Source organism: Panthera tigris, chromosome A1 (assembly GCF_018350195.1).
Source record: "Panthera tigris isolate Pti1 chromosome A1, P.tigris_Pti1_mat1.1, whole genome shotgun sequence".
Lineage (NCBI taxonomy): Eukaryota > Metazoa > Chordata > Mammalia > Carnivora > Felidae > Panthera > Panthera tigris.
Window position 1 is genome coordinate 47,740,922 of NC_056660.1, and position 26,820 is coordinate 47,767,741.

The 26,820-nt window shown below is 40.5% G+C and overlaps 1 protein-coding gene across 9 annotated transcripts in view; it reads right to left on the reverse strand.

The window, feature by feature from the left end:
* Positions 1-6,079: 6,079 nt before the first annotated feature.
* KLF12 (Kruppel like factor 12) overlaps positions 6,080-26,820 on the reverse strand; it is a 1,146,238-nt gene continuing 1,125,497 nt past the window's right edge. For all 9 annotated transcript variants that reach the window (XM_042978247.1, XM_042978214.1, XM_015543647.2 and 6 more), the window contains one exon: positions 6,080-8,498. In XM_042978247.1, coding sequence (XP_042834181.1) covers positions 8,317-8,498 — 182 coding nt within the window. In that variant the 3' untranslated portion in view covers positions 6,080-8,316. The remainder of the gene's footprint in view (positions 8,499-26,820) is intronic.

Here is a 26,820-nt window from a genome sequence, read left to right on the forward strand (position 1 = left end):
TTAAATGAATTTTTAAACACAACAAATTGTGGACAGACAAGTTGATAGGAAAGAGCCTTGAATATAGGCACCAGTGCCCCAGTTCAACAATACCCATCCAACATGATGAAGCCTGAGGAACAAAATATATATTGCAGTCTGGGTGTAATTAAAAAACTCTGCCATAGGGAAACTAGAAACACAAGTAGGGAGAAAGCATTTTCTATAAGGTTTTACACTGTATCTTTGGAGCACGAAATTAGCAAGGGGAAGATGTCGGTGTGTCCCTAAAATGTCTTACTTTTTGATTACCTGAGCACTTTTACTAGAATGTGACCCAAATTCTACCCTCCTATGCACCCTCATTTTTCACCAAAAATGAATCTCTGTGAACGTCTTGATAGGCCTGCTTTGGTAAAAGCAAGATAAAATTCACAGAGTCTGGTTCTTGCTTTGCACAAAGGGCAGACTCTATTGTCCCAAACATCTAAAATTTCTAGAGATGAAACCCAGAAAGAAAGAAAAAAAAAAGTACTGATGTGACTATTACCACTATTCATCTCTTTTCAACTCACTTAAAGTTGTGGTTTTGTTATTGAGAAATTGTTGCTTGTGAAACCCAATTAACGGAGAAGAGAGCCCCTTCCCGCAGTGGCTTGTGCACACAGAACACTTGCTTTCAGCACGGAAGGGAATTTGTTTATACAGGTTTTATCTCTTCCCTCAGCCAAGTAACAGGGAGAAAGATCATAATTCAGGGGATTCATTTTCAGAAAAAAGAAACACCATGAGAAATGACATTCTCTTAATGTTTTCTAAGCCCATTAGTGCTTCCATGGATCAATACTGTCAAAGACCTTGTTCTACACAGAAAAGGGGGGGCGGTTGATTTCTCTGATGTTGGACAGCTTCTCACATAAAATTCAATTAAACTAACAATACTATAAGCAAATTATTCATAAGGTTATTTAAAACATTCCAAGGTGGTACTTTCAGGTGAGAAATCTGAAAAGGAACTATTCGTTCTCTCTCCTTGCTTGTCATCTGAATGTTTGTGATTGCCGCCCCGTTAACAACTGCCAAGAGTGGGCTGATATTCACGAGTTCTATGGAGGTGTACCTTTCAAAAGCAATTTAAGCAGATTCTAGAAGGTCTACAGGCGGAAAGGCTTTTACTATACCTACAAATAAATACATAGACTTGAGAAAACCCACTCTGGCTAAAATGCTACCAAGTAGGGGAGAGTTTTCAGGATTTGGGATCTCTAGGCCAAACATTTCAGAGGAAAGTGACAAATTCAGGGAGACAGCTGATCATTGCTGTTTGTTTAGAATGATCCTTAATGCAGGACTTCCCAGGAGAAGCCTGATTTCAGATATTAGGTACCACTGTCATATCATGTGCTATATCTTACTTGGAAAATAGGACTACCCAGCCATAAAACTACTTCAGAGTTAGAAATGTGGAAACTTGGCTGCAGGGAAGCCACATGCAGTGTGGTACAGTCGGAAGAACACGGCCTTCAGACTAGAGATAGGTAGCTTCACAGTCCCACTCTGCTGTTCACTATTTCTGTGTTTGCAACTGACTCAGCCACTCTCTGTGCCCATCTGCCCAACTATAAAATGTAGACCTGTTTACGGAATAGAGGCAATGTGTCCAAAAATTGCCTAGGAGAATGCTGGGTGGATAGTAAGGGTTTAGTAAAGGACAGCTATCGTTTCCACGGTTTGCTGCATTTCTGACCTTTCAACTTCATTCAGTACTTTGAGACAACTTGTAGGAAACAGCCCAGTTAGAAGATTTGACTTCAGCGAGATTTCAGAACCCAGCAGCTTTCCTTGGACACTTAATTGGCCCTTTTACACCCTATCCTGGCACATTTCCTTCTCCTTTTTGTTCTTTCTGTAACTTAGAGAAGGAAACAGTGAATGGTTTTCTAGGCCTGTGGTCTGGTTCTGGAGAAATATGTAGACCGCTGTCCATCGTGGTAGCCTTCACTGTCTAAAGCCTGAGTGTTTAATCACAGTTATATTTTTTAAAATTGCTCTTACCAAATGTTTGGCTCTGAAAGAGTATAATTTTGCTGATAGCCCTCAATAGCTTGTTTGGGTGGATTTGTGCTCTGAGATGGTAAGGCTGGAGAATTTCCAGGGCTCTTGTCTATTCGTATAATCTCATTGTATATTTCTATTCATGACTCCACTTCTAGCAGTAAAATAATTACAGGAAAAAGTAGGCAAGTTCTGAATGTAAATCTGGTAATTTCCAGGACTAACTGCAAACCTTGGTCAAAGCTAGGCTTACTGTCAGCAGTCTTCAGTAGACTATTTTAGAGAGAAATGATTGTGTCGATATTCGTTCCAAAATGGTTCTTGTAGGATAACAGAAAATACTAGGGAAAAAGAAAATGAAGAAATGTAAAGATGAATTTGTGCATTTGATATTAGTCGACAAAATAAAGTAAAACAAACAAGTATCTCCAGTGTTTTGCTCTACATAACTTGACTTTTGTTAACTGAGCAAAACCTTTTGAGCTACACACAGTGCTTTGCAAGTTTGGGGCAAATCAGTGAAGTTTTTACCTTAAGATTATAATTGCCATATTCCAGAGTGTATGTTGAAGATAACCTTAATGTTCAGATTTGCATTCTTACATTCTGTAAGATTAAATTAAGAAATACTAGCGTAAAACAAGATTGGGTATATTTAAAAATCACAAAAGAATTTTCGTGGGTGTTAGAACCTGTTCAATTTACGATGTGCATATATTCATTCTGTGTGTGTGTGTGTGTGTGTGTGTTTCCCAAATGTGGAGGAAAGACCCGGTCTAATGAAGAATTATTGCTGTGTAAAAGCATAGGAATATCTCATTGGTCATAATGTCTATTGACAGGCACTTTCAGCTTTTAATTCATTTCTGAAAATGGGCATTAGCTTACTCCTGTTGCCAGTACAGATTTGTTGAACATGTGGCCATATCCATAGCACTTCATCTTGTCAACATGTAGCTACTCTTAAAAGTATTCGTTCCCTCTGGAATTAAACAAGAATCAACCAACACCTTATAGTTGTTTTGCTTTTTTGCTTTTTGTTTGGTATCAAAAACTAGTTCACTGAGGAGGAAGATAATTGAGAAAAGAGAATAATTGCTAGATGCTTCTCTTTAGCACAAGTAAAATCCTATGCGGCTATTTTCTCCTCTTCAGGCAAAGACATTTTGAATTTGGAATCAGTTGTCTGCAACTTAAAATGACTTCACTGTGTCTTAAACCGTCCTGGCTAAATTGAGACAAGTGACCACTCCATTTGGTCAGAGCACAAAGAATGTGCTCTGACACAGTGGAACACAGTTCCCATGGCAATATTGCTAATTGTACGATATACAAGGCATATCTGAACAAGTTTCTTTTTTTTTTATTGTGATGAAAACTAGAAGCTCTTTTTTCCCAACATACTTCATCAAACTATTTACAACCTCTGTAAAATTTGTGAGTTTGAAAATACTTTTCCACTATCACATACGTTTACGAATACAGCAAAATATTTTCACTCTATTTTTTTTTAAAGATGCAGTATCCTCCTATGTCATTTTCTTACGAAAATCTGAATTTCTATTGCAACTGCACAGTATTCAGCATATTTAAAGTACCAATGGACATGGGTCGCTAAACAGACATTACTCTATAATGAAACTGTGAAAATATAGCATTTTTAATTTTTATGTACACTTCTTGACTATAAAATGCAGGCAAAGTCATACATAGCATTATAAGCTGATTCCCTAATAAGGTAAATAACTTACATTTCTAGACAGCATGGATTATTACAAATTCATTCTTTTAAAAAAGTTCTTTGTTGATATTTACGAGCCCACTGGCTGCTGCATATACAGGTGTGTATGTGGTGGGGGTGCCTGTACAGGTAAGTGGAAGGCAGTGTGGGGGTAAGTAGAAATGTAATATGGAAGACGTGACTTACCAAACCCCTTTTCAGAACAAAAGCATATTGAATGGAAAGATTTTTGAATGAGATGCACTACCTCAGAAAAACTGAAGGAAGAGATTTGGTCAACGAAGTTACAGAATACATAGAACCTCCTAGATTTACAGGCGTGAGTACAGAGCAAAATCTGAGACGGGACTATGCAGTATGAGTATTAAGGCTTCCTGGGCCCAAAAGGACGCATGAGAGTTCTCTCTCATTCAGTCCCTTACATGAAGACTATAGCTCAGTGTATTATGGGTGCTGGTGTTCTTAACACTGCTTAAATTCTGTCAATCCTCGCTATAAATGTTAAGACACCTTTCTAACAACATCATGGCTACATTTCTTAGCAGTCATAACAACATAACAAAGGCGTAGGAATACATTTGAAGGCCTCACCTCACCAGATTTATTCATTTGCAGCTTTGGTAAGTATAAATAAATAAAGTACAGAATAAGGAATACTGCATCTTTATCCATATACATGTTATTCTAATGAACTGATTTCAAAGTGCAGAATTAGATTTACGTTTAAAACAGAAATGGCAAAGTTTGAAGTTTTAAAAAAAGTTGTATAAAAATGAACACCATCTTTGTATAAGCTGTTCCAAATTTCAACCAGAGTGAGAATGGCCTTTCTCATCCCCTAGTACTGGCATTTGTAAACACTGTAGCATTTTGTAAGGTTTTCTCCCCACCTCACAATTTCCCCTCCTATTTTCCACTTAGAGTGAATAAAAAGTGCTCTTTTTAAAAATGCAGTTTGCGTTATTGTCAACTGCTTTTGCAAATCAATGTCCTATAGTGTTTTGTCGAAGTAATGCCAGGCAGTAGTACATTCTTTATGGGAAAGCCATTAGGGATTTTCATCTACATGTCTTAATACAACTTAAGACAAGTTATCAAGCAGGCTTCTCAGAGTCCACACATAATTGACAGGATGGGGCTGGAGGTGGATAGGGAAGCGTGAATCTTTTTCCTAACAACTTATGATCAGAATATGGGGAGGGCATCTATTAAAACCTCCGAGGAACTTGTAACTCTTTCAAATAATGTTAAGTCTCTTGAGCTCCCATCTCGACACCACAAAGAGATAGTCAAGTCTACTATAGCTCCTCAAGCCACTCCAGCTGTCTGTGTAGTTCTCAAACACGCACATGTGTCCAACTGCAAACTGAACAGCTCCAAATTTAAAACCAAAGAATGCTTCTAGTTAGGCAACTGACAAATCCTTTGGATTCTGCCCCTTGTCTGTTGCTCATCGTCTACTACTGTGCTTTTTAAAAGAGGCTAGAATGGATATAGATGAAATGGAGGAGGCTTTTCCATGCCTGAAGATATTCCTACTTAAAAATCCAATTCCTTCTCTCCCAAATCACTTTCCTTTCCATGGGGAAACACTGGTAGGAAACTCACCAGGAAGAATTTGCTGTGTCCCGGGATGAGCCCCAAGTAAGTTTCCGTCCTGAGGGGGAGATCAGCAACTCACTCACTGCTTGTGCTCAGATCTCTCTTTAGAAGTATCGATTATGTCGAAAGGGGGAAATGTCATAATGCTGACAGGTTTTATCAGTTAACTTACCATCTCCATCTCAGTCTGGTTTCTACTTTCAGAGGGTGGAGAAAAAGCTCACTTCCCTGAACCTTTCCGATGTGATCAGAGAGGAGCAGCTCATTTAGTTCTGTGCTAAATTTAAGTCAAGCTGTCACTCAGGAAGCTCCCACTGCCTGTCAGTTCTACAAATTCTAAAAACCATTTCTACTTGTAACACTCTCAAGATATCTCTCCGCAGAGAAAAGATTGCCCCTCTTATGAGAGTGGGCAGAGTGAAATCAAGTCTACACTGCGCCTGGGCGATTCACCTACTAACAGCCAACCAGGTTCTAGGACCGGCAGTGAGGACATCACAGGCCATGCTGGCCACTCTCTGTGTTCTTTGCCACTGACCAGTAACCAACGCCGGTGTGTAGCAAGAAACCTTTTTCTATCCAAAATGGTCACAAGCAATGAGAAGTAGGAATTGTATACAGTACAGATAAAAAAAAAAACTTTCCAGTTGGTAAAAAAAAAAAAAGAAAAGAAAAAAAAGAACGAAAGAGGAGGAAAAAAAAAAAAAAAACCCAAAAAAACAACCAAAAAACCCAGTGCTTGGTGGGTAGTAAGATTGTGTAGCAAAAGGAGCTGTTTATCAACAGAATCGCAGCCCTTGTTCGAAGGAAATTGCCTGATGAATTTTTCAGACCTGGCAGAAAATGCAGAGCACGTATTTTTGAAGACAGAATTTGACCTGAAAATCATTATGCTGTTGCTTGAACATTTAAAACAAATTCCTTTTAATACCATCCAACACGAATTGTCCTTGTTTCAATGTTTATAGTTCTTGCTTCATCATTAAAGTTTCTCTGAGTAAGAAGATGATCCCAAAAAGGATAGTTCTACAACCGGAAATTATTTCAGAATGTTCAAACATTTAAACATGAGCTAGGAATATTGTGAGGTTAATTTGTGCAATTCCCCAAATCAAGTGTTGGTGATTAAAATATATTGCAAAGGCCTATGCTGGCAACCTTTTATATCTAAGCTATAAAAAATCTTAACAACAACAACAACAACAATAACAAAAAAACTTCACCAAGCCCCTTAGCCACATAAAGCTGAAAAAAAAAAAAAACCAAAAACCAACCCAGCTTTTAGTGGAGAAACAAAATACGATAATTTTTCTGAAAGAATGCTTGTTGGTGATGTATTGCTTTGTTTCCTGTGTACTTCGCTAGCTGCAAGAAAGGCTCGTGAGTTTAGGGGGCTGACGGGATGATCATCTCCTTCCTCTCACCCTCAGCACAGGATGAGTAGGTTCAACATCCCTGTAGATGCCAGCGCAGAACCCCTGGGTTCTGATACAGTTTAGAAAATGAAGTCTATATAGAAGAACCTATTGGAGAGTCACTTGGCCTTGGCTCTCCAAGTGAGGAAACTAGCACCATGTCAGGCTTTCCTCGGGGAGCACTCCCTTTCCACTGACTCGGTTCCAAGGAGAACTGACCCATTAACCCAAGGGTTAACTCCCTGCTATGCCTCCTTGGCCTTTCTCGTCACCAAATAACTGTTTTCAAACAAGAAAAGGGGAGCATAATCTTTAATTGTGGTACTCAACCAAGCAGGACAACAAACAGCAGAAAGATTACCTCAGGGCTCTAAATGTAACCAAGACATCTAAAATGCTAGGGTGTTTTTTACAATCCCTTTAGTAAGTATGAAAATTGGTAACGTGAGTCCTCAGTGAAGTTATTGTAGGAAAGTCCTTTTATTCATTATTGCTTTTCTCCTCAAGAGGCGCATTATTCCATCTCTGCTTTGTCTGATTTTTCATGTTCACTGACTTTGCCTGAGCAGCCCCACCTCTTACCTTGGTGCCAGTGTGTCTAAGAAAGTTTGTTGTTTTTTTTTTTCCCCCTGATTCCTTGTAATCAAATACTAGGGGCAGGAAGAGATGATGCCTAGGTGACAGAACACTGCAATTTGAAGTGGGGCAGTAGTTTTTTAGACAGGCTCTTCCTATTCAACTACAGAACACCTCTGTGCCAGTCCATGCCAGGGCAGACACCGAGACTAGGCTCCAACTGAAATGTCGCTGCCCCTCTGCTCGAACAGATGAACAAAACAGAATCAAAACAAAACAAAAACAATCAACGACAAACAAATGAGAGATTCAATGTTGGTTTTCTTCAGGGCATGGCAGAATGACAAGTTGCGGGTGATATCTAGTTGCCGTCATCACTATTGCAAAGGGCTGCCTGAGCGCCCCTTTATTTTCAGGTAATGGAACCTCTCCAACAGGCTTCTTCTTCTCTACTTTCATGCTGCTTGCTGGTAACAGATTGGATGTGTGTTCTATCTTACTGAGACAGTAACTAAAATTTCAGTAAAAAGAGGGTAAGGGGTGGGATGACGGGAGAAGAATCCAAATTTAAAAGGTCTTGCGCTAGCCATCAATTTGTGGTAGACGACCTTTACGGTATCGATAACAAAACGTCTGACAGCTCAGAAAACGTACAAGCTACAAACATCTTGAAATGGCAGAGTACACAGCACGGGAAACAATGCCTGTCTCTTCAGCATTTGTGTCACGGATCTCCCAGGCCAGCGAGAAGACGTTTCTGGTGTAGTCGTGATGGGGGTTACCTTCAGACCGAAAGGAGAAGTGTTACTTCTTTTTCCTGCTCTGGTTTCAGACATCGTGGGATGGTGATGCCCTTTTGTGTTAACACTGTGAAGGGGATTCAGCCCTGCTGAATTGGGTGCCGCTAAGAGATCCAGCTCTTACGCTCAGCTGGACGGGTAGCATTCCTCACACCAGCATGTGCCTCCGGCGGTGCAGTGCCAAATGATCTGACCGGGAAAAGCTGCGATCACAGTCCGCGCACTTGAATGGCTTCACTCCCGTGTGTTTGCGGTAATGCCTTGTCAGTTCGTCCGAGCGCGCGAACTTCCAGGTGCAGCCTTCCCAGGTGCACTTGTAGGGTTTCTCTCCTGGAAGAAAAAGGGACACACGCTTTGGTGCTCCATCACTTTTCCAGAACAAGCAAGCCAGCACTAGGGGTGGGGCAACTGCGGCTCTCAGGGGATTTTCCATCTGGTAACCTTTCTGTCCGGAAACCTTACCATCCTGCCAGCGGGTCTGGGGTCAGCCAGGTGGGGGTTTCAATCCCGTCTCTCCTGTTGGGACATCTGGCACACTTAGTTAACGCTTGCACCCTCAATTACCGGGGAGTTACTTTCCGGTCAAAATACGGAAAGGCGTAAACTGATCACTACTGGATATCATCTCGACTGGGTGACTAAAAAGGCATTTTAGGTCTCTACTTAGGGTTGGTTGGGCTCTAATGCTGGGACTCACAAAGAATTATAAAGGGTAATTAGTTAGGTTTTGTTTCAATACTCCTCCCAAAATGTATACCACTTGGATGGTTTAAAGCTGTTTCAGGACACAATGTCCATTTATCAGTCACTGAGAATACGCGCAGAGTCTCATTAAAAGGTAAAGCACTCCACCACTCCCCAGAAATTAGGTATGAAGTACCTATCGTTCATAAACCATCTACTTTTTGCTTGTCTACTGGAAAGGAATCCTAGATAGCTAAGAGTGTAAAGTTTAAATACCCTTTTCAGTGATTTAATTACAGCGAGCCCTGAGGAATCATCAAGTTGGTTTTAGTGTTGAAACTCATGGTGAAAAGCAGTCTGAAGAAGTGTGTAATTTGACCAGGTCCTTCAGTCAACTTGTAAGAACAGTAAAATATGCAAAGGCTTTGCTGGGAAAAGATACACTACCCATTGTCCAAATGAACTCCCAGGGGGAGAGAGACAATGGTTGACCCAGGTGTGTTTTTTCCTGGCTCTCACTCAGAATGGATGCCCTGTCCCCATGCAACCCCACAAAAAGTGATCTCTCCTTCTGTTCCTTCCATCCAATAGTCAACAGAATTCCTGGCCACACACAGTCTTTGGTGAAAAGGACCTACGACAGGGAAGGGAGTTTCTGGCTGATTATGCAAAGTGAGTATTACTAACCCCACCTTACAGATGAGAAAACTGAGGCTCAATGCAGTAAAGTAACTTGCCCAATGTCGGAAAAAAAGAAGCGTTTGGATCCAAATCCAGCCCTTTTCACCATGTTACAGTGGAATGTAGAATTCTTTTCCCATGTAAACTTTGTCACATCCTCAAAGTTGGTTCTACTTTCTCAGGAACTCCCAAATTATTCATTTCTTCTATTATATCATCTATCACAAGGTATCATAAAGATTTTATTTAGGTGCCTTTTCCTCAACCAGTTTCTGAATACGTGGAGGTCAAGGACCAGGCCGCTACCATTTCAGTATCCTTGGGGTAAAGGATAGAATAAACATCAGACAAGTTCTTGAATGAATCAACAAAACTGCCACACACACACACACACACACACACACACACACACACAGACACACAGACACACACACACAGAACTATGAGGCTCTGTACATGAGAGTACAAGGGACACCTACATGGGAGAACTAGCCTGAACTGGACCCAACATTTTTCACTCAACCCTGAAATAAATGCTATCCCTATGGGCCCTTTCAGGATCAGGAGATCCTTTCAGAAGTGAGTGAACGGCACAGACCCATTAAATCTAGAAATGCTGATGCTCTAATTGTGGGCCACAGAAAGCTCCAGGTTGTTCTGAAAGAACTCCTTTCAAGTAGAAGCCTACTGGGTGGATTAACCCAAAACCTTACCCTCTGACACATTCTGGATGTCCTACAGACAGAAAAATCTTCATTTGCAGGTGTCTATTGACCAAAGTTGAACAGAAATTAAAATAATAATAACAATCAGCAAAACCCCTAACTGGAAAAGATTGAGTGTCTCCTCCATAGTATATCACTGGCAACTGTTAACATGCTTTTATTTACATGCCATCCCTAGACGTTTGTGACGTTTGTATCACGAGCATGGGTGATAAGGAGCTGAGCTTGATATAAATCATGTCTTCAAAAACACATCCATCTTTGGGGCACTGAGCTCAGCTAGCGGACTCAGTCACCAACGGGCATTTCTTAGCTCTCTCCTGTGTCACCAGGAACCAGCCACAGAGAGTGTAAAGTTCTGAAGGAAAGAAGACAGCGTTTTCTAAATTGAAGGATGGATGGAGAAGGGTCATGTGTGTCCGACTCCCCTTGCCGTTCCAGATGGAGTGAGGGGAAGAGGGCCCACAGCTGGGATGAGCCTGGAAAATAAGCAGAGGCAAGGAGGACACAGGGGCTTCTATTTCATCTCAGGAGGGATGTTAGAGGTTTGGATGGCCTGCCTTGGGGACACTTTCTTGTCTCAGGTGCTCTCTGGACTTCCTTGCACCTCCAAAGTAGGCACTTCATATTCTCTAATTTCTTCCTCACAGTTATAATAGTCTTACTTTCATTTTGGCTGTTGAATTATGGCATTTATGTCCTTTACACTTGAAAATCTATAGCAGAGGGTGGTAAACTGTGGTTCCCCGGCTAAATCCGGTCTTTGGCCTGTATTTTGTGCAAACTTTGAGCTTACAATGGCTTTTACACTTGTACGTGGTTGAAAAAAATCAAGAGCACTATTTCATGGCACATGAAAATTACATGCAATTCAAATTTTAGTGTCCATAAATAAGTTTTTATTGGAACACAAATCATGTTCATTTGTCTACATATTGGTTATGGCTGTCTTCCAGTGATGGCAGAATTGAGCACTGCAAGAGAGAATAATGTAATAAAGCATCTAGGCCTGAAATGCTTAGAATATTTACTATCTGGCCCTTTACACAAAGTTTACTGATCCTTGATGTTAGGAAGGCACCTGAACTTTGCGTAGGCTTCCTGATTACATTAACTTACTGACTTGGGGTATATAATACACACTGTTAATTTGGGATGGGTGGGTGAGGGACTATTTTGGCTATAGAATAATCACTTACTCTCCATTAAGGACCCCAACTAAAATTCTAACAGCACACTCAGTAATAAACACATGATATTTCACACCACATACTCTGAGAGTTCTGGATTGAGTGACTCTCTGAAAAGGCTCACCCAATCCAATCTGAGTTTTAAAAATATCTTTAGGGTCTTTTCTGCTCATTAAAAAATGAGGAGGGTCTTCCTATGAGAGTCAGGATGGGGTAGGGTCAGGCATGTCTCTGTAAACTTTACAGAGATTCCACAGTGTAGAACAGTGATTCTACATGATGATGGAGGCTCCTCTCCAATCCCTTTCACTACAGTCATCTTACAAGGCCATTGTGAACCATGATGAGTTTCTATGACTAGCTACTGAGTCTGGGGGAGAGAACACTGATAGGGAAGGATCAGAAAGTAGCTTAGCTGTTTGGCATCGTTCCTGACATGGCTATTTTAGGGGGTGGGGCATGGGGAAGGCAGTAACTGGTAGCAAGGATTTCTGTGAGCCCACAGACTTGGAGCAGGAAAACTTTGTGCAAAATCTGAGAAGTATTCTGTGAGGTGGAATCAAAGCGCAATCAGTGATCACGAAAGACAAGGCTGGGTGAAATGGGTGCAGTGAGTCAAAAGACACAAATGTCCAGTTATAGAAAAAATACGTCATGGGGATGTAATGGAACAGCAGGTGACTGTAGTTAGAATACTGTGTTATATATTTCAAAGTTGCTAAGAGAGTAGATCTTAATGAAAAGTTCTTGTCATGCAAAAAAGCCATCTGTATCTCTGTATTGATAGATGTTAACTACACTTACCATAGTGATACCTTCACAACATATACAAATATCGAATCATGTTGTATACCTGAAACTGGTTTAATATTGTATGCCAATTATATCTCAAAAAGAAAAAGGAAGTCAAGGAAAAGGTCTCAAAAATACAAGAGGCAGACATGTCCCTACTCTTGAATAAAACCAATGAAAATGATAAAAGTTTTTAAGTTATTAAGGGCTAGGTGATGAATGAAGGCATATAATGAAGAATGCAAACCTTCTCTGGTCGGCAGTGGGGAGGGAGAAAGTGTATCAGAAAATAGTAAACTTAATTGAGCAATAAGTGAGGTTTTTCTTGAAAATTTCTTATAAAAAGGTATACTTTCTTTTTAATATCCATGAAAACTTAAGCATAATATTCTTTGCCCCTATTGCCTCATTAATAAAATTAGAGTTTGAGTATTTTCTCTCCATGTTTAAAAAAAAACAGAAGGGAAAAAGAAAACAATAAAAAGGAAAAAAAAAATTAGAGGCTGAGCTATAGGGGGTGAGAAGAGGAGATGGCTGTTCTGATCAGGCAGAGAGCTGGCTTCTGCCCTTCATTCCAGAGAGACCTAGGTTTTCATAAGAGACTCTTAAGTACAGAGAACAAACTGAGGGTTGGTGCGGGGGTAGGGGGAGGGGAAAATGGGTGATGGGCACTGAGGAGGGCATTTGTTGGGATAAGCACTGGGTGTTGTATGCAAGCGATGAATCACGGGAATCTACCCCCAAAACCAAGAGCACATTGTATACACTGTATGTTAGCTAACTTGACAAAAAATTATATTTAAACCCGTAAGAACAAAACTCATATATATTAGCAAAAGAGAGAGGGAGAGAGAGAGAGACCTAGGTTTTGATTATACCTGCCCAGGGCCTAGCATTTTATTAAAAACAAAATCAATAAATGTTCTTTTTGGACTAGTCAGTTCCAGAAGTAGACAGAACAATTTTAGTGGCCACTGCATTGTATTAAACTCTGTATTTTATTTTATGCTTGTGCTTTAAAGCAATTTAAAGGATACAATCTTGTAAGCAAATTAGGGTAACAGAAACTTCATGATGTGAGGAAAAGCTTATTAAAATGATAAATACGTTTGTAAGAAATATTGTAGCATGCAGACATGAGCCCTGAAAGGATATAATGAACAGACAGAATCTTTCTTCCATCCTGTCTTCTTTCCTCCAAAATCTTGCTGGAAAGTAGAAAACTAAATTTACTAAGAAGTTAGTGGTAGGCACAGAATAGGGAGTGTATGTCCCATGACAATTTTCCTATGGAAAGCGTTGGCTTGGACAATGAAAGGAGTCAGGCATCTCCCTGGGTCTATGCTTCTATTGTACACAGCTGCTGTGCATCAGGAGGATGATGGGGAGAGTAAACACGATTTCCAGTAATTTCTTCAGGAATCGTGAACTGTCCTTACACTCATTTGAATTAGATTTCTGCAAATGTGTTATTCAAAACTGTTTTCTCTAGAAATAAGCTAAAAAGAAAAACAGCATGCCCACCTTCTTCCTTCTTTTGTCTAACTCACAAGTACACTTTGAATCCCTAGTGGCAAAATCTTTGAAAGAATAGTTAATATTTTTCAAAAAAAAAAAAAAACCTGTAAGTTTTGATTCCACCATCAGATCACCTGTGATTTTTGTTTCTTCTCCTCATCCCATGAAATAATGAAATGACAGAAAATGACATGGTACATGTCATTACCAATAAGTCATAGTTTAGATGATTTTTCTTTGCTAAGTTGAGACGTTAAGCTACTAATGTTTAAGAAAAACCGAAGGACATGAACTAGGTAATTAATTGGTAGCTTAATCCCATGCCATACCTTGGGGAGTTTACTAACTTTCAGGTCTTCAGTTCTGAAGCGTGAAGTTCTCCATGTCCCATGACAAATCCAAGCCATTTCCACACTTTGTATTTGAAAAAAAAGAATGCGGCTATTTCTGAGCACAATCCGTCCTCCTCTGTTGTTTAAAAAACCTGGACTAAACTATGAAAACCTCTGAAAAAGGAAAATGTTAACCAAAACGAATAGCAAAAAAGCTTCTATTTTTTAAAGTGGAACAGTCCTATAAAGAGTAAACAGAGAGAGAAAAAAAAAAAAAAGAACCAGGAAGGGGGTTTGTTAAGTTTTGTTATGAAACACTCTTTTTAACTCCGCTTTCAGAGTTCAAGCTAAATACAATTTTATATGCGTGTGTGTGCGTGTGTGTGTGTATTCACAGGCGTTATTTAAACAGAAGTCTAATTAAGTGTCCTGAGAAAATGAAAACTCACGTCAGGGTTTTCTTCTTGAAACAGTCAACAAACTGATTTATTATGAGAACCCCTGTCTCTTTCAATTTTGGTTAAAGAAAAGGATTAAGAGTCACTAAATGCACTTCCATGACATTTACCCAGCAGAAGCATAATAAAGTCTAAAGAAAACACCAGGTCTTGAATGGATTCCCAAAACCCACGAAACAAAAATAACTTTTTCAGGTACCTCCCATCTTCCCATCTGAAATGGTGAAAGGTAAATGTGTACTGAGACAAAAGACAGGTGCCCTTTCATATTAAAATGACGTGTAAGCAATACACATAAGAGGAATGTGCAGTTTGAAAAGTCTGGGTCAAACAAAACACCCATGTTCTCACATCAGCTACTCTCTGCTGTTTTCTCAAGCAACTGAAAAGGAACACCTTTTGCAGCAGGAAGCACAGGCATTTTTTTTTTTTTTTCCAGTTCAGAAGTGCATTTCTGAAATGTGTCCCTGTTTAACTTTTATGAAGTTATGGGGCCCCAGACGCTGACAAATGAGCTTCATTACACTCAAGGCTCAACATATTTGCTGTGACAATCTGTTTCACTTGAGGAATGGTATTTGCATATGACGGCGGCGGGGGGGGGCGGTGGTGGGGAGCAGAATCAAGATTCCTATCTTGTCTTCTGGTTTCTATTACCTTAGTTCATAAAAGTTCACACAATTTTAGATCTGGGAGGAAATTAGGTGCTTTTAAAATGAGGAAACAGAAACCTGGAGCTGAGATTACAAGGCTCTTGACTTGTCCTCAGGGTGGACCAGGCTGCCTTCCTTATTGGTGGTGTTAAGGTGGCCTGAAATAGCATAGGCTTTGAAATCGGGCAGAAAGCCTGCTCAGATGCTGGCTCAGTCATCGATCTGCAATCAGATCTCAGGCTAGAGCGTTGGGCTTTCTGAAACATCGCCTCCTCATCTGTAAAATGGAAACACTGTTCCTACACTCGGGAAACTAAAAGTACACATGGCATGTGCCTGAGAAATGACAGGTGCTCAATAAAATATTTAATTTTATAGTTATGAAATTCAAGGTTTTTCTGTTTTTGCTAGGAAATATAAATTATAAAGTTAAAAATAGATCCTGTTTGCTGTGTTTCAAAAAAAAAAAAAAGAATTAAGAGTTTTCTGGTAATTGGATGCCAATCTTGATCTTGATTTTCCTAACATTTTAATTATAAAACTACGAACAGAACAATGTAGTATCTTATAATTTAGTATTTTATAATTTGTTTGATCCATTTGATCTTGTCAGTTCAATTAAACACGTAATCAATGTTAGTCTCTGCCCCACTGAATTGTCTGGACTGAATTAACTGTCTTTTTTCATTATGTGTAAATGAGACAAAGTGGATTTGTTCTTTCTTCCCCATGCAATTCCATAACGCATATCTTTAATTTTTTTTTTTTTTTCAACGTTTTTAATTTATTTTTGGGACAGAGAGAGACAGAGCATGAACGGGGGAGGGGCAGAGAGAGAGGGAGACACAGAATCGGAAACAGGCTCCAGGCTCCGAGCCATCAGTCCAGAGCCTGACGCGGGGCTCGAACTCACGGACCGGACCGCGAGATCGTGACCTGGCTGAAGTCGGACGCTTAACCGACTGCGCCACCCAGGCGCCCCATAACGCATATCTTTGATGAAAACAATATTTGCCAAAGCATATAGCACTTTCCACACACAGCACTTTGTTCTAAGAGCTTTACGGACGTACGCTTTGCAGTAACCAACTCCATTTCACCCCGAGTTGGTATGTGATAGAGGTAGGATTTGAATTCTGGGAATCGGATACTAGAGCTCACAGGGGTTTTTTCGTTGTTGTTTAATGTTCCTCTATTTTTGAGAGGCAGCACATGTGGGGCAGGGGCAGCTAGAGGGGGACAGAGGATCTGAAGCAGGCTCTTCCTGACAGCAGCGAACCTCACGGACCGCAAGATCACGACCCGAGCCAAAGTTGGACGCTCAACCGACAAAGCCACCCAGGTGCTCCAGAGCTCACAGTTTTTTTGTTTTTTGTTTTAATTTTTTAACGTTTTATTTATTTTTGAGACAGGGAGAGACAGAGCATGAACGGGGGAGGGTCAGAGACAGGGAGACACAGAATCCGAAACAGGCTCCAGGCTCTGTGCTGTCAGCACAGAGCCTGACGCGGGGCTCGAACTCACAGACCGCGAGATCATGACCTGAGCCGAAGACGGCCGCTTAACCGACTGAGCCACCCAGGCGCCCCGAGCTCACAGTTTTAACCTCTCCTCTATGTTGCCTCTCAACGCTTTAAGTCACTGCTTTAATAAACCAGGATATCTGGTCAGAGCCGGATGTGCAGATTGAAAATGTGAATTAGTACTTGTAGGACAATGTGTTAACACAGAGACTAGCTAGCCCTTCTCATCCAGAAATCAAATATAAATGACCTAAAATATCCTATAATAAAAACATAGTTTACTGAAAGTAAAATGTTCAAGGTCTAAGGGTAATACTTTATTTGGCTATTCTGAGTTTATTTTTCCACGTAGTGACAATATTTATTTTCCTATGTTTCTGGTTACATTTTCCTTTTAGTTTCTTTTGCAGAGAGTTCTTCCTTTACCCGTCCCTGAAATGTTTACCAAGATTTTGACTCTGACTTCTTCTCACCTGCATAAGTTCTCCTTGGCTCCTACGGCTTCCACCACGACTTGTACGGAAAAGATTCCTAAGTCTCTACATCTCCGTCTCTCTCCTAAGCACTACAGAGAGATCGATCACAGAGGTGGTAGTCCAAAGGTTATTTCAACATGACCAAAACTTTACTCAGCAGCTACCCCCTAAAAAAGACCAGTTTCGGGGCGCCTGGGTGGCGCAGTAGGTTAAGCGTCCGACTTCAGCCAGGTCACAATCTCGCGGTCCGTGAGTTCGAGCCCCGCGTCGGGCTCTGGGCTGATGGCTCGGAGCCTGGAGCCTGTTTCCGATTCTGTGTCTCCCTCTCTCTCTGCCCCTCCCCCGTTCATGCTCTGTCTGTCTCTCTCTGTCCCAAAAATAAAAATAAAAAACGTTGAAAAAAAAAATTAAAAAAAAAAAAAAAAAAAGACCAGTTTCTCCTTCTGCTTTGCTCTCTGGAGAAAAAGGCAATCCTACCTACTCGGGTGTCAAGTCATAAAGTTCTCTAGTTGGAGGGATTTCTTGGACTTTTCTGCCTGCTTCGACCTGATCATTACACCTGCCAGCTCTGCCTTCCAAATACCTGTCCAGCTGTCCTCTCCAGTTTACCCCCCAGTTGTGAGCGGCCTTTCTTTAGGTTCTTGCCACCTTCCACTGACACCAACTTTTAATGGTTCTGTGTCCCTGTCTCATGTCCTAACCTCTCCAATAACATCTGCAATACATTGAAGGAAAGTGTTCTCAAAGACAATCTGATCACATGGCTGCCTGGTACCCTGGACATGCCCATGTTAAACTGTCCTCACACCCCACTGTGACTGCTGGTTTTACTGTCTGTCCACCCCTCAGCGGTTGAGTACTGAGGGTGGCTTCGAGCTTTCTTCACTACCTAGGGCAGCAGCTCCTTGCTGGTAATTGTTGCTTAAATGAATGACACTATTTTAATTCAAATAGCTCACATTCCCTTAAAATATAACTTGCCACAGTTAACTTAGGAGAGGGTTAAGGGAGGTGCCTGGCTGGCTCAGTTGGTGGAGTGTGCAACTCTTGATCTCAAGAGTTCGAGTCTCATGGCAGGTGTAGAGCTTCCTTAAAAAAATGAGCAATCTATGTTGCGAGGCGGAGAGCCACTGCTAGCATTCTACTCATTCTATCATCTTTCCTATTCTAATGAATTAGAGTATGTATTTTTGAAAAGGAAAATAAGTTTGGGAGATTTTATCTAAAACTAGTGCTATTTAAAGGGTTGGTCTACAAATATCTCATTTTAAACCTGTGAAATTACTAACATGACCTGTGAGTGAGCCTTCTATTTTGCTACTCAAATGAGCATTAATTATTGTAATCTTTAAAACAATGTATGTACTTTATAATTCTTTCTATTCTTAGTTATGAAGATTTTTTATTGAATTATCATAAGTATAATAAACATTATTTTTTATATATTCTTTAGTGGTGGGTATATTTTCTGTAAAAATACAGCTCCTCATTACCTTTAATCGTTCCATTAAACCCGCCAATTTTGTATCAGTAATAGTTAATTTTGCCATTCAGGATAAGATGACCCAAACTCACAATCTAGCCATACACAAGAAAGTACAAGGGCTGGGAAAATTATCATCCCACTCCTGCCTACAACGCAATTTTCATTGGTATCTGGATAAAATAAACCCAAAAGTAGAGGCGCCTGGGTGGCTCAGTCAGTTAAGCGTCCGACTTCCGCTCAGGTCATGATCTCACAGTCCGTGAGTTCGAGCCCCACGTCGGGCTCTGTGCCGACAGCTCAGAGCCTAGAGCCTGCTTCAGATTCTGTGTCTCCCTCTCTCTCTGACCCTCCCTCGTTCATGCTCTGTCTCTCTCTGTCTCAAAAATAAATACACATTAAAAAAAATAATAAAAATAAAAAATAAACCCAAAAGTAAAAGAAGGAAAATGCAGAGCGTGGTCATAAGATGCCTAAATACAGTAAGTACAGCACTGGTACCCGCGTTCAGATCATTAATCTGATTCAGATTCAGATTCAGATCAGAACCTTATCAGGTTCAGCATGCTTCCACATGGTAACTCTCCAGGACAGGTTAGAGTAACTCCTCCATAAATGAAAACAAGTACAACTTTCACAGCACTTTGTCATCCATCCAGATTATTCCAGTTCCTTTTTACAGACGGCACTTGAATGCCTGCTCGCTGGGGTAGGTGGTTTTCACCACACCTGTGCCACCAGGACCCATCACCCTGGCGGTGCTGCTGTGGAAACTTGTATCAAGCTCACTCAAGGCTTTCCTATCCTGCTTCACACCAGCAGATATTTGCAGACATGGCTGTCTCCCCCACCACACTTAAAACTCCTTGCCGTCCACATCTTCACAGCATACCCATTACTGTGCACAGTGCTGCACACTGCACAAGTACTCAGAAGCTGCCTATTTATTAATGCTTCTGGTCCTGCCTTCTCACTGGCTTTCTAACAAAGTAACATTTTAATAGACTCCGAAGAATGACCAGTTCACATTAATGAAAAGCTTTAAAAATATGAAGTCACTTGTTATCTTATTACTTCAAAGCACCTGAATGACAGTCGCTAAACAGGTACCTAGGTAGTGCTGGCCAGACATGCATGAGAATGTGGCTTGAGTGGTGAGGCTGGCAGGTTATCAGCAAACCTGCCTGAGAGCGGGTGTCGTGACAACAGCACAGGTTCTAGAGAAACTGGTGTTTGAATCCCAGCTCCACTGCTCAGCCACTGCTGATAGTGGGTAAGTACTCTCACCTTTCAGGGAATTTAGAGATACAATTAGAATAGGGAATAGGGAAGGCACTACTCCTAGAGCTGAGCACAGTGCCTGGGATCTGGCAGGTCCTCAGGAAATGCCAGCTCTCTCCCATCTGTGGTCTCCATGTCTGTTCATAGCACTTCCCCCTCCTAACCACACACGCTGGCGGTCTTCAAAGCCTCCCTCTCCCTCCCCTCCTGTCCAATCAGATGCCAGACCCTGTTGTTTCTACTGCCACAGTGTTTCCCACATACCCTCCTTTCTGTGTGACACAGAGATGCCCCAGCACTCTAGGGTCATGGAAGGTTCTACCTGCCTAGGGAAGGAGGGTAGTCAGATGGCTTAACAGACAAGGGGACACTGAGATAAGTGTTGAAAAATTAATAGCATTTCTACCAAAGCAGGAAGAAAGGAGGCCCCTCAGGCAGGCCATTTCAGGTAGGAGGAAATGTGTGAATGAGCTCCACACACGGAGCACAGTTGGAGAGCTATTCCTTTGTTTGCCTGAGGAAAGGGGGGGATTGGGATTAGGGTCAAGCAAACGAGGTTTAACAGGAGTCAGAGGAGAAGGGCCTTATGTCGGAGTAAAAAGGTGTCCCCAAACTCCCTGGCCATCATAGACAGCTCCTATTGCGTTCTATTGTCCTTTTGCTTGGACCTTTATTATAGGGCTTTGCACACTTGACCTCTGTTATGACTATCCATGCAACTCTTATCTAGTACACTTAAGGGCAAGTTCATTGAAGATGGGGGCTTATGCCTCCTTCTGCCTTTTTCAAGATAAAAATCTATAATGCCTTAGACGTGGAAAATGCTCAATAAACATGGGTCATGTTGAATCTGTTTTGTACATATGCTTCTTGACATAGTTACAAATGAAAAACTATGTTTTACTAAGTATTATATATATATTCCTTATAGGATTATTTACATTATCATTTTATCAAAATGATGATAAAGAGGACTTATTAAGTAACAGCTTTCACTCAACTTTTTCTGAATCACAAAATTTTTAAATTAGGAGAGTCTGAAGTACAGAGATGACATTATTATAGCTGCTTATGATGACTGTATACTAAATGATGCACACTTTTTTGCCTTGAACCTATGATTACAATAACAACATATACCCACGTCAATATTCATACGTACACAATTTCAATTCAACAAATAATTCTTGAGCCCTTGAGATGTGTTAGTCACTGTATTTACTGGGGATATAAAAATAATGCCCCCTATGGTAATTATGCAACAATGGGCTACGTTTATGGTCAGAGACAAAAATGAAACAGAAAACCTGAGACTCACAGAGTGAAGTGAATCTCTCAGTTAGGGGCCAAGGACAGATTCAGACTGTTGTCTCCTGACTTCAATTTAGTTCTATTTCTATTATAGTTTCCTATTTCTCAGCAAGTACCAATGTGCTCATACTTGTGAGCTGTCTGCCTGAGACTTACCAACAACTTGTTGGGAAAGGATTTGTGCCTGAAAAATGTTGGTTAGCTCTTCAGTGATTAATGATCTTGGCATCACTAAACCCTATGCTTTATCTAACAACAAATCTAGACAGCGGACCTGACACAGAGCTTTATACGAATGAGTTATTTAATTAATGAAGATAGATGTGAAAATCTAAGCAGCACCCCACTACCTGATCTGGCAACTACAAGACCTCTGAACAAAAGGCCACTAAAGTGCACAGCTGTCACAAAACTCACGAATGTCTTTGTAGGAATATCATGAACCCATTTCGAAATCTCACGCAGTTAAACCCGATGTCAAATTAGAAGCAAGAAATGTAGGAATAGCAGTGAAAAGTGATGAGGCAAGTAAGAAAGGTGAAAAAGCATGGAATCCGCAAGCATTTAGCATAGATGTTGTGTCTGAATGTGTGTGCATGCACACATGTGTGTTCTCCAAATGCACAATCATTATCTGATGTTAATTATAGAATGATATTAATTACAAAAGCATCATCCCTCAAGGGAAGAGGTAAATAATGTATCATTGCCTTCACCTGTGGAGGTAGGGAAGGACACATTTTATAGACTTAAATCGCAATTGGTTAATAATTCTAAAGCATCCATATAAGTTAATTTCTTTGATGTGTAAAATTCAGACATGAGTTACTTCTGATAAAGCCAGATAGATAAGAAATGTGATTGCTTTACATTTACTGATGATTAAAATTCAGGCAGATAGTTTTCATATGCATTAAAATGAATATTGGACAACACGGCTAAATGAGGCTCACAGACTTACTGGAGAGTAGGACATCGAGTTGGAGTATAAAGTATTCCCAGATTCATTTGAAACTGAGCATTTTTATATGCTAAAATTACTTTTTAAAAAGTCTGGCTTAAAAAGTATCTTTACATTTTCTTTCCTTTGTTCATAAGTAAATTGCAATATTCTGCAGAACAGTGATAATGACGTCATGTTCCACACACCACCAGAGGGTTCCAGGGGACCCTCAGACCCTTTTAGAGTAGACCCAACAGCTGGTTGTAGTGCACCATCTAGTGGCTGAAGGAATCACAGATGCCTGAATGTTTCTTGTACTGCATTTTCAAAACACTATGATATATTTAGAAAATAAGAGAATTGTAAATAGCAGTTCCAGATTTGTAAGACTATTTCCCTCTAAAACTTATATTTAGATCATTTAATAAGTAATAAAATTCTTGACATGAGGGAAAATCATAGTAACATGCTAGTTATGCATAACAAAGGCTTAGATGGCCATTAATTTAATTATACTGCACATTCATTTTAAATACACTGTCCACTGCTTCACGTAGAGGAGACACAATCTATACCAGTGAAGGGGAACAATGTACCTGCTGACAGGATTGCTGTATAGGATTGCTGAGATACAGTTTTTTCCTCCTTTTTACTGTGCCTTAAACAATTTACCACAGGCGAGTGTTAGTAAAGGCATTTAAAAATGTTCGGGCAAGTATTTATGTTATTATCTAAACTGCACAGTCATGACAATAACTTACATCATTTTTAAATTTAAAAAGGCATTCTGCAGAATTTCTCTTTTTACTCTAAATCGCTATTATCTAGAAAATGTTCCTCTTTTCTACCAATGTGTTCAATTTACTGCGTGAGTCCTAAATAGATGACTGGTCATGTGCTAATAATGCACAAAAGATCAAGTGTTAAAGGTAAAATTAATGTGACTTTATCAAAGAAAATTTCTCAGGGCTACTTGCTCACCTCCTATAGCGTGCGTAGATCTTACAAGTCATGTTATAATCCCACACGCCACATTCATTGTGATTGGTCACACACAAATAACTTACTCAATGTGCCTGGAGCAAAGGTAAGGCTAAGATATTTGTTAAAAGCAAAGCAAGCCAACCTCATTCCCTATACAGCTAGTGTTGATTTCATCTTGAACGCAAAGTTGAGAAATCTCGCATAGAATTATAAATCAGAAACAAGTATGGGCTCCCTCTGAACCAAGTGGCAGTAAATCAACCAAATCCCATTCTTTCTTTTTAGAAGTACTATTATTTGCTAATTTAGGAGGCTATGTCTCGCAGAGTAAGAATCTCCTTGTGAAGTCGATGAATGGATTTGGGATGCCTTGGTTTGGAGCAGGGATTTCACAAGGACATCCTGATGTAGCTGTGAGACCAAGAAAGACGGGTTGGAGGTAGGACGATTAGGTGGATGTTTAGCTATTCGTTAATGAATTAAGACCCAGTTGGACGGAAGTCTCTAAGATCAGATCTCAGGGCTTTGTCCTTGAACCTGTCCTACTTAATACCTGGCAAATATGGAGAAGCTGAAGGACAGAACTAAAATACTAAATGCAAGGCGGGCAGGGAGAGAGTTCAATGTCATTTCAACTTATTGGGAGAATGGGCCCCAATATCAAATGGATATAGAATAATTATTTTCCAGACTTGAAAGGGCAGGTGCAGCCCTCAGAATACCAATTCTGTCCTGTATCTCCTACAAGAGATCAGCCAGCCTGCAGTGAAAAGTGTCCAGGGAGAAGAAACGCACTACTCCCAAGGGAGCCATCCCTTGAGGGACAGGTCTAACTACAAACACAACATTGAATGTTCAGGTTTAAAAAAAAAATTCTTAAATTTTTTATTTATTTTTGCGAGCAAGAGAGACAGAGTGTGAGTGGGGGAGGAGCAGAGAGAGAGGGAAACACGAATCCGAAGCAGGCTCCAGGCTCTGAGCTGTCAGCACAGAGTCGGATGTGGGGCTCAAACTCATGAATTGTGAGATCATGACCTGAACCAAAGTTGGATGCTTAACTGACTGAGCCCCTGAATGTTTAGGTTTTAAAAGAAACCAGTTATAGGTACAAGGGATGGGCAAGATGTAGTGTTCAGCACATTTTGATTTAGCTGACTTAAGAAAGAGAGTCAATTGCCAGAAGACTTAATACACTTTTTGCATTTTAAAACCTCTTTCCTCCATTTGTGGTGTGAAAATTTTAAAAGACACAGTGACGTGTTGGAATACAGCTAGAAAGACGTGGCTAAGATGACTGAGGACACCTGGTTTGGAGAAATGAAGATGCAAGTGGTTGATGGTGGGGTTTCGAGGGGCACCAGGGCCAGGAAGTGGAAATGAGAACATGATAATTGGAGCTATTCCATTTACCCAGGAAGTACTGAGAGCCGAACAGTATCATAACAGGCAATTCAATACCGTATGAGGGGAGGACTTGGTCCTCAGAAATGTCACCCAACTTGTCTTGCAGAAGAATCAACCGTCTGCCACTTGGAAGTTACTAAAAATCACTGCTACGGGAACAATACTTGACCAGGAGACACCATTATACAAAGGAGGTAACGACAGCTGCAACCACCTGGTGTTGTGACGATCCAATAAAAGAAAAGATGTGTGCGTGTGCAGAAAACTGCATCGGAATGACTTGTTCTTTGTAAGAGATGACACCCAAGGGATTCCCCTAGTTAGGGAACAAAGTAGACTCTGTGGCGTACAAGGTCCATTTGGACCCTAGGAGTCTATGATTTCATCTTATTAATAACCCAAGCTAATTAATTCTGCTTCAACATTCAAAGTTTATAATGCTTTGAATTATACATCATGTCTCCCCTACCTTCATAGTCTATGTCAAATCCCTTAATGCCATGAAGTTAGATCCTTTAATAGTACCTAATTAAACCACTTCCTCTTGTTCACTGTTCATCATTCGGATAAACGGAATAGAGACGTCTGTGTACAAATGATGTTAATATGTATTTCAGTATGCTTGAGGAAAATAGAAATAACTTGAAATATATGGTGGTTTACTGTAGATAGATCCTTCTTTTTTTTTTTAATAATAGAAATGCTCCCTTTAAAACTCAGTATTATGACCTGATCATACTTAACGACTATGATTTATGTTCATTATCCACGGACAGGATGGAACATGCTTATTTGATTTTCATGTTTTTATATTCATTCTTTGCCTAAATGGTAAAGAAACGGATTCAAAAATAATGTCTAAGAAATGAAATAAAAACCTCTCCTGGGGAAGCTCGGAATCAATGGAGAGGCAAGAATCTGGAATTAAGTACAAAAAGGAAAAGGATTGGGAACAGGGATGAAAGATGAGGAGAAGTATGCAAAATATGCTGAATTATTGGAAGTATTAAAATTATATGTTATATGTCAGATGAGCAAAAGTAAGCTCCAGATTCTACAATGCTTTTTTGACCTCAGGCAAGCCTCCTATGCCATAACTTCATCACACACACACAGACACACACACACGATGCCCGGTCTCAGTGTTTGCAGAGTCATGGAGCAGATTCTGTAAAGTCCCTTTGGAAACCATCTAATACCATGAGTACATAAATGGCAAAGAATTCTGGCTTAAATGATTTTGCTACCTCAGCTGGGAAACGGTTTTCATAGTGTGGTTATTTTAATATATTTGAGATGGCAATACTATTCACACAGCCCAATGGGAGTCTGTTACACTTGAAGTTTCCAGTTAGAGGCAGGTGCTGGTGTCTGATTCCTGTTGAGGAGAGTCACTGGACTCCCCTTACTCCACATGTAGCATGTTGCTTCCAGGAATTTCCAGGAATGTGTGTGAATGGGTTTCCCTCTTCTACCTGCTTCTTTGAGCTTCACACATTCTAGTCACCACTTTTCCTAGAAATGGTAGTGTAACTGTGGGGCCCTCCTTATACCTCCAGTCTCTTCCCAGAGCTTTCTGCCTTCCACTGTGGCTCCCAACAGGATTCAGGAGCCAAGGAAGCCAGGGGATGCCAGCTAAGGGACACACAAGGCAGAGGATGGAAGGGGTGGGTGGATCAATACATGGACGGGTGGAGAGGGTGACGGCTGGGGGGATGGGTGGGTGTGTGGATGAGTGGATGGTGACAAAGTCAGTAAATCATATGTGGTCTCAATTTCCTAAAATTCCTCTCTCTATATCCACAATGCCAGTGAGATGAAATGGAATCATGTGGAAATATTTTTTAAACTCTTTACAGTGCTATGTGTAGGTCGATTTATTTTATTTTTTTGGTTTACTTATTGGGTTATCTGGGGGATGAGACCGGGGGGAGAAAAGCGTGATCTAAGTGGTGGTTAAAATGCTAACTTTAAGAAAACAGAACAATTTTGTTCAGCTTGTTCTTCAATGTGCTTTGTGGATATTTTAAAACCCGCTAAACTAGACAGTGATTAAGTGGCAACACTGATCATAGAAGAAGGCTAGATCCCTGTGTCATACCATCGTAAACCACCTTAAGACACAGAAGACTTCCTTCATTGGTTGCTAAAGTTCACTAAGACTTAAACCTTTTTCAGCTGAGAGAGGGGATCATTCCACTCAGAAAGGAAGCC